We start from the raw sequence: 7,963 nt of genomic DNA on the forward strand, positions 1-7,963 counted from the left end.
AGTTGGTAAAACGATTGCTTTGTGCCGCAGCTGGGACCCCGCACGTAGGGTTAAAGATTTTCCTTAGAGAAAAAGAGGCGAAGGACCCTAAAGTTAAAACCTCTATAATAAAAATAAATAGATAAGACCAAGGGCAAATAAAATTATGTATAAAGAAATATGTTAAAATATTGAATTGGGTTCTCTCCGTCCCACAGAGGCGTAACTAACTTTAAATACTGCCTCGCAACATACTCTAACGTTTTGCTTAAAAAGAAAAGCGTTTTCGTTTGATAATTTTTGTACACAGTAGTTTGGAACCAGTGATTTTTTACACATTTTATTAGCTTAAAAGCCATTATTCCACATTTTTCAGATTGCTAAAAAAATAATGACCCAAAGTCGATATATAATTCAAAATCGTGCTTTTCATAGAAAATTCCAACAACTACAATCAATCGGGAAGATGTTATAAAAGTGCGAACTTTTTTTTTTTCAATTCTCAACATATTCGTTAGTAAAAAAAGTGCCTTGTCGGGCAATGTCGGGTAATTCATTTAAGTGGAGAAGATTATTTGGAGTGTCCTCTCACTGTTCCACGAAGAAAATATTCCCAATTACTCCCAGTCGATTTATTACAGCTGTTTGAAAATGTCATGTGGTTTGCTCAAATAAAAGAATAAAGTTAAAAAAACAAACGGTCGGCCCTATTCTGCGCAGCGTGTGACGTGAGACGACTAATCTCACCTCACTCTACGTGACTTTTCTCACCCAATTCTGAAGAGTGACTTCGGGTGACATGAGACGCCCATTTAACCGCAATGGGGAATCTCACCTCACCCGAGTCGACTCTCAGAATAGAGTGAGAAAAGTCACGTAAAGTGAGGTGAGATTAGTCGTCTCACGTCACACGCCGCGCAGAATAGGGCCGGGTTTTTGGAATCGTTTATTTTCTGCACTGCATCACACTGCAAGGAGGTTTCATATTATCATATTTTGCTCATAAATTATCTAAAACCAAAGAAAACCATTTTTCATTGTTATCGTATAAAATTGCTTAATGTCAAATAATTTTGGCCATAGATTTGATATAGTTACGCCACTATGCGTCCCGTGTTCTTGCAAATCGAACAACATGCGATCGAAGGCAGTTTCTAGTACCTTTAGATTCCAATTGAAACACCTGCTGATATCAATTTGATTGATTCAAGGCTGCGAAATATAACACATTTTAAATACTGAATTCTTAAACGAATTTTTATCAAATCTCATTGATAACATATCAACATCACGTATATAAAAATGCATGAATGACGAAAATAGTTCCATTCACCCTAGCTTGCATTTTGTCATTCTCGAAACTGCTCGAATGAAATTGCATATACATTTTGCTTTCCCCTTCAGACGATGGAAGCGCTGTGCACGTTGGCACGGAATCGAACAAAAACACAATCTGGTTGAAAAGTGTGCGTCGCTGATTGGAGAAACGCGGACCAATCGCAGCAATCCATCTGTCGAGACATAAACAAGCATAGGGTAAAAGGCGTCAGCTAGTGACAAGTTTCGCGAAGAAGTTTAGGAATTCTAGTGGTAAATATCGATAACATACGAAGGATAATTCATGTTTGCAGAGACTCGACTTACACCGTATTGGTGCCATAAAGAATTGTACTTGTTACAATAAATCATTTAAAGTACATTTTCTGATTAAGGTTTGATAAGAATAAAAAAAGCATGTTTAGTCTGCTAATGAAGTAGTTTTGAATTTTACAGAATCATTAAAGATATACTTTTGATCAATTATTTCATTACGATAGTTGTCGAAATTTTGTTGTAATAGAAGACTATTTTAAAAAATTGAAAACGATTCATACGATTTTTTATCACGGCTCTACACCGGTGCAATATTAAAAAGGAGGATTGTTGCACCTAATGTTTAATGAAGTTAACACCGATTACACAACGGTGTTGTGTAATATCAAAATTAAAAATGTCATTAAAGCGAAATATCTTGGACAAATTAGTGATTATTCAGTAGGAACATACACCACGTATGTTTCACATTCGTCACCCATAGAACCTATCCCAGTTACCGACAGCTATACCCTACCAGTTTAGCGAACCGCGCTACGTCCGCAGCATTTGGTTTCTTTTTCCGCCCTAGAGTAAGCGAGACACACATACAAAATAAATGTCGGTTCTCTGCTACGCAACGACTGTTCCCATCCGACGCCACCAGAGGCAGCAGCAACGCGAAGAAGTTTCGAAGCCGTTGGGCGCAGTCGTACCAGCCGCGGCGGTGTACATAATCGGTTGCAGTTGGGTGGATCGTCATTCGTAGTTGTACATTCAGGAAGAGAAGTTCGCCGATTGATTTCGGGTGCGGGTCAGTGCCAAGGGTTTCAGTGGTCTTATTAGGTCTAGGGTGAGGAGTGAACTAGCACAACATAGTCAGTAGTAAAGTCGCATCCAAAATGCATGCTTTTGGCAAGATCCTAGTGGCCCTATCAGTGATTAGTTTGATAGCGGCTGAGATCTACTTCGAGGAAGGATTCAAAGACGGTAAGCGTCCGGGTTTGGTTTTAATGGCTATTTTCAACATTTAGAGCACCTCCCGGTGCTAGTGGTCGAGAAAGATTTTGAAAATGTTTATTATAACGTGCGTATGTGGCTACATCATATCTGAAAATGGCTCTTGTATCTATTTCTGTTTTCAGATTCATGGGAGACAAACTGGGTTCAGAGCGAACACAAGGGAGTGGAGTACGGAAAATTTGTTAGGACTGCCGGCAAGTTCTTCAACAACGAGGAAACCGATAAAGGTGAATAAACTTTTTTTTCTTGATCGTGATAGACGTACGAACTAATAACGGGTCGACTTAATTATCACCTACGTGTCATCTAAACTATCCGTCAGGAAGGACCGTTACTCGGTCAAGTAGGGTTGATTGTTATGGCATTGGCCAACGTGGCGAAAACAAATAGCGGCTAATGTTGCATAATGCCGGCTTCGAAATAATTTCTTTTTACGAAATCCACATAATATTGCAATGATTGTAATAGATACGCAGCATGGTCCAAGAATCACGCGCACAAGACGCAAGTGTTAGTTAAAGTTGACGTACGTAGTGAGAAAAACCTCTTACTTGAATGAGGGTGATTTCCCATTATCATAACACCAATTCGCTCGTCTACCTTCGCGACTACTATGCCACGTATGAGCAGCATAGAATTTTCAATCAAACATTCTTTCATGTTTGCTTCTTCTGCAAAAATGGCCAACCTGGCAAGCAAAGAAAAGCAACCCATGAATGTGCACATACACTAATACCGATATAAAGTAAAAAGCTGTGATGTCTGCACTGTACTACATTGCGGTGTCGGTATCGCCGGTGGGGTGTGTTTCCAGAAGTTTCGGTGGCTAATTGATATTTTGTGTAAGCATTGTGTGGAATATAGTTCAAGGCTTAACGATGTCACAATACTCATCGAGCGCTACCTGTGTTTAGAGTTGACGTGTACAAAACCTGAAAGTGTAATTATAATGTGGTATCAGTTGAGCCGGCTCATTAGTTGGTGTCACGCATGATGTGGTATGAGTCAGCATGGAACAATCTTGTATTGCTTTTCTGTTGCGAATCAATTAAAAAATTCTGCACTACAAATTACACTTTGATTTTCTTTATAATTGGTTTGTTCCATGGAATGCAGTACTCGGTTTTGCTCTTAGAGTTTTCGAGCAAAGCGTGGCGCTTCTTACCCTCAGAAACGTATAGAAACAATTTTGCATCTTTTGCATCGGAATACTTCCAGCTTCTCATGGTAATGAAACAATCTCATTCTATTCTATTCTGCTTTTCAATACTGGCTTACACAGCCAGTATTGAAAAGCATCCTGGAAAACACTACAGTAATTCTGTATTGTTTTTCTTGTCAATATCAATACTTGAAGCATATTTTCATATGTCGCAAATATTAAAGCGGCCAGGCCTACTGTGCAGAGTTGGGTTTGGAGATGTTTCAAAATTAGACGGCAATCAATCATTCAATGAATAATTTAATATTCGTTAATTTGTTTTGAATCTTAAAGGAGGAAGAAACGAGGACAACCTTACCGACCGTTTCAGTTTGAAGAGGATATAATAAATCGTTAGGAGTGACTTGGTTAAGAAAGTTAATGTCACTCCTTTGGTCCTTTGGAATGGGACAGAGGTATTTACTCCTTGCCCTGGCTAATAAGTCTAGGTTAAAGCGCCTTTATTCGCTTCATGGTAACGAAACAATCTCACTATCTAATTACTTTTGACTCAATAATTAACAAATTTGCCGTAACCGGAACATTTCAGACCGGTCCGTTGAAACATATTAATATTAAATATGCCCGAACGGAAATAAGAATATTTTCTATTTTTTCTATTCCATTCAACAGGCCTTCAAACCTCGCAGGACGCCCGTTTCTACGCGCTTTCGCGTAAGTTCGAACCATTCTCGAACAAGGATGACACCCTGGTGATTCAGTTCTCGGTTAAACACGAGCAGAACATTGACTGCGGTGGTGGCTACCTGAAGGTGTTCGATTGTGCCGTGGAGCAGAAAAATCTGCACGGTGACTCGCCGTACCTGGTTATGTTCGGTCCGGACATTTGTGGTCCCGGAACCAAGAAGGTGCATGTTATCTTCAGCTACAAGGGCAAGAACCATTTGATCAACAAGGACATTCGCTGCAAGGACGACGTTTACACTCACTTCTACACGCTGGTGGTGAAACCGGACAACACCTACGAAGTGTTGATCGACAATGAGAAGGTTGAATCGGGATCGCTGGAGGAAGATTGGGACTTCCTGGCGCCGAAGAAGATCAAGGATCCGGAAGCCAAGAAACCGGAAGATTGGGACGATCGCGCTACCATTCCCGATCCGGAGGACACCAAGCCGGAAGATTGGGACAAACCCGAACACATTCCGGATCCTGATGCCACCAAACCGGACGATTGGGACGACGAAATGGATGGCGAATGGGAACCACCGATGATTGATAACCCAGAATACAAGGGTGATTGGAAACCGAAACAGATCGACAACCCGAACTACAAGGGCGTCTGGGTGCATCCAGAAATCGACAATCCGGAGTACACAGAAGACAAAAACCTGTACCTGCGGGAAGAGGTTTGCGCCGTTGGTCTGGATCTGTGGCAGGTTAAGGCTGGCACAATTTTCGACAACTTCCTGATCACCAACGACATAGAAGAGGCCAAAAAGGCAGCAGCTATATTCAAAGACACCCAGGAGGGCGAAAAGAAGATCAAAGAAGCCCAGGAGGCTGAAGAACGCAAGAAGGCCGAGGAAGAAGCTAAATCGGCTGAAGCCGAGAAGGACGACGAAGATTTGGACGATGAAGAGGACGATGACAATACAACGGGCGAGGCGACGGAAGTGGACGAAGAGGGACACGATGAGCTGTAAGCTCCAGCAGGAAAACGATCTTCTGTCAGGGGATGTGCATTTAACGTCACTATCTAGTATGACCTTTTTAAGTTTCATTTCCCTTCCATTTCGTTTCCTATCTTTTTTGTTGTGCAACAGTAAGAAGACTATGTTCAAATAGTCACTGTTAGTTATCTGAGACGAGTCAGCGAGTTTTTTGCGAGCAAAATACCTAAACAAGCAAAGGTCTTTTCGAATCAACGTTTAATGCTTAAATTGAATGAAAAAGTCTGAATAATCATTTTAAACTGGGTTGTTGTGTTAATGGAGAAAAGGTAGTCGCAACTTCAAAACACGACTTGTAGCTGGGAGAACGTGTAACACAAATTACCCTTTGTGACTGCGACTGAATGAAAACATGATTTAGGTGTATGATGTGCGTGTATATAAGTTTTCTCTGTTTAATTCAAATTGAATTACTTTTAGAAGTATAGGAGGAAAAAACTGAATAAAACCGGCTGAATATTTAAACTGATTTGTTTGTTTCATTTATATTTTATGTTAACTTTGGGGATATAATTGGGAAATTCAGCCAAAAAACCACAACGCTTTATACAAAAGTGGTGTACACAGCATTATACGGCATTACGACGGATCGCTGCTCCGAACAAAGATGATTTGCAAATTCAAACAGGGTTGCTATGATGAAAAATAAAATCCACTTGTTTTGAGGTCATGCTACTTCTTTAGTTAATATTCTGGTTGCAGTTAAAAACTGGAAAATCCAACCAGCGACAATCGTATTTTCTCTGGTTCTAAACAATGGAATCACGTCGGAAGTAGTGCGCTGTTTTCGTTCAGTGATGCGCTATCCAGCGCACTACTTCCAACATCATGGATTAGCACTAAACAGGAGAAAAACCGATTGTCGCTGGATGGATTTTCCAGTTTTCAACTGCAACCAGAATAACTTTTCTCAGCGAATTTTCACAAACTTACAATGTTCCACGAATGTGTTCAGTAGAAGAATACCTTTAGAAATATATAGTGTTCTTATGAATTAAAAATTTATTTTCAATTTTAACCGATTTTCCATACTAATTTTCATATAAACTTTGAAATTTTTGGAGGGTCCGTAGATAGAACCGATCGGTACCAAAATTTGCACAATTACTAAGGGCCATAAAAGGAATCAGTAGAACCTGGTGGAGCTAAAAGTCAAAAATCGAACCAGTCTAATGAATAACCTTAATGTATGTAACACGCTCGTAACAAATAATTGTATTCAATCAGCCTTATTCTGCATAACGACGGATCGCTTTTTCGAACGAATGTGATTTGCATTCTCAATAACGACAGCAAAATCAAACGGGAGCCTACTTCGATCGAACCATATTTGTTCGAAAAAGCGATCCGTCGTAATGCAGAATAAGGCTTTATTCGTACAATATTTGATGCAATAAAATCAAACGGACAGACAGACAATCTAGCTTCAGTTTTTGGAAAAAAAAAATAGATGAGAGCAGACGCTAAAGCTTCAGTCACAGTCAGTTCATGCTCTTTTTCACTATTTCGTTAATTATTCGTCCTTCACTAGATAGAATGCCTCTAAATGGGTGCCAGAACACGATGCTACGGTTCTGCAGTCCCATTCAGATTTGTTCACAATAAATGGTGGATTGATGAATGAGCAACGAATAAAACAGACTTCAAATTAAAAAATAATGAAAAGTATTGCAAATCTTTTTCGCTCGTTTTCTCAGTTTCATAAAAACAGTGGGGGTATGTGGTCATGAGTAGTAAAGCAGGCCACTTCCCTAATGCTGTAGCAAAGATCGTGGACTAACGTAGATCAATTATCGTCGAGGAGATAACCTCATGCCGTACCGGGAGAATTGAAGTTTCCTTAATGCCGGGAGGAGTTCCGCAAGATCACTGGTTGAAATGTAACACTGGGTTTTAGTGTTCCTGGAAGTACGGGAAATTACTTGATTTTACGTGAGCGACGAAGCTTTTTTAGTATTTCCGAAAAAGAGTACTTAGAGCGTCGTGTAAGGAAACATTTCGTATTCTTCGGGCTCTGTTTGTACGCGGCCATGGTACTAGATTATGTACACTCTCCCCACAATAGTCATACCGAGCCTTATTGCTTCAAAGGTCCATTTGCTTGCAGTTAGTGCAATGCTGCAATGCACGACACACGGTACAAAAAGCCGAACAGACAGACGATCCTTGTGGAAGCAGACGAAATTAAACGCTAGGCTGTACCGCCATAGGTCACCCGATACGAGTTTGAAGTGCGATTTCCATTTAAAATCTTCGCTCTCTGGAACAGGGGTCCTTGAAACAGCCAACGGCTTGTCACCAGAAACGTCACTCACTTGTTTTAAACAAAATATCACAATCATGATATTATCTGGGTAAATTTTCGAGATATCTGTAAGGACTGAGAAAATCTGCGTCAAATCTTTCAAAATCTTCAGAATATTAAAAGGATTATCTTTGATCCGAAAGAAGATCGGATATGGTCCGATCAAGTTCAATGTGTTTGACTTTAACG

The 7,963-nt window shown here is 40.1% G+C and overlaps 1 protein-coding gene across 1 annotated transcript; it reads left to right on the plus strand.

The window, feature by feature from the left end:
• The first annotated feature begins 2,281 nt into the window (after positions 1 to 2,281).
• LOC131676934 (calreticulin) lies at positions 2,282 to 5,938 on the plus strand. Its single transcript, XM_058956347.1, has 3 exons — positions 2,282 to 2,541; positions 2,697 to 2,801; positions 4,409 to 5,938. Exons 1-3 carry the CDS (start codon positions 2,454 to 2,456, stop codon positions 5,440 to 5,442), a joined length of 1,227 nt encoding a protein of 408 aa, XP_058812330.1. The 5' UTR covers positions 2,282 to 2,453; the 3' UTR covers positions 5,443 to 5,938.
• Positions 5,939 to 7,963: the final 2,025 nt, after the last annotated feature.

Source organism: Topomyia yanbarensis, chromosome 1 (genome assembly GCF_030247195.1).
Source record: "Topomyia yanbarensis strain Yona2022 chromosome 1, ASM3024719v1, whole genome shotgun sequence".
Lineage (NCBI taxonomy): Eukaryota > Metazoa > Arthropoda > Insecta > Diptera > Culicidae > Topomyia > Topomyia yanbarensis.

Excerpts from the sequence above, each read along its gene's own strand:
- LOC131676934 (XM_058956347.1), top strand. The coding sequence starts at position 2,454 with ATGCATGCTTTTGGCAAGATCCTAGTGGCCCTATCAGTGATTAGTTTG. Across the intron at positions 2,542-2,696 it reads CGAGGAAGGATTCAAAGACG|ATTCATGGGAGACAAACTGG; the intron begins GTAAGCGTCCGG and ends TTCTGTTTTCAG. Across the intron at positions 2,802-4,408 it reads CAACGAGGAAACCGATAAAG|GCCTTCAAACCTCGCAGGAC; the intron begins GTGAATAAACTT and ends TCCATTCAACAG.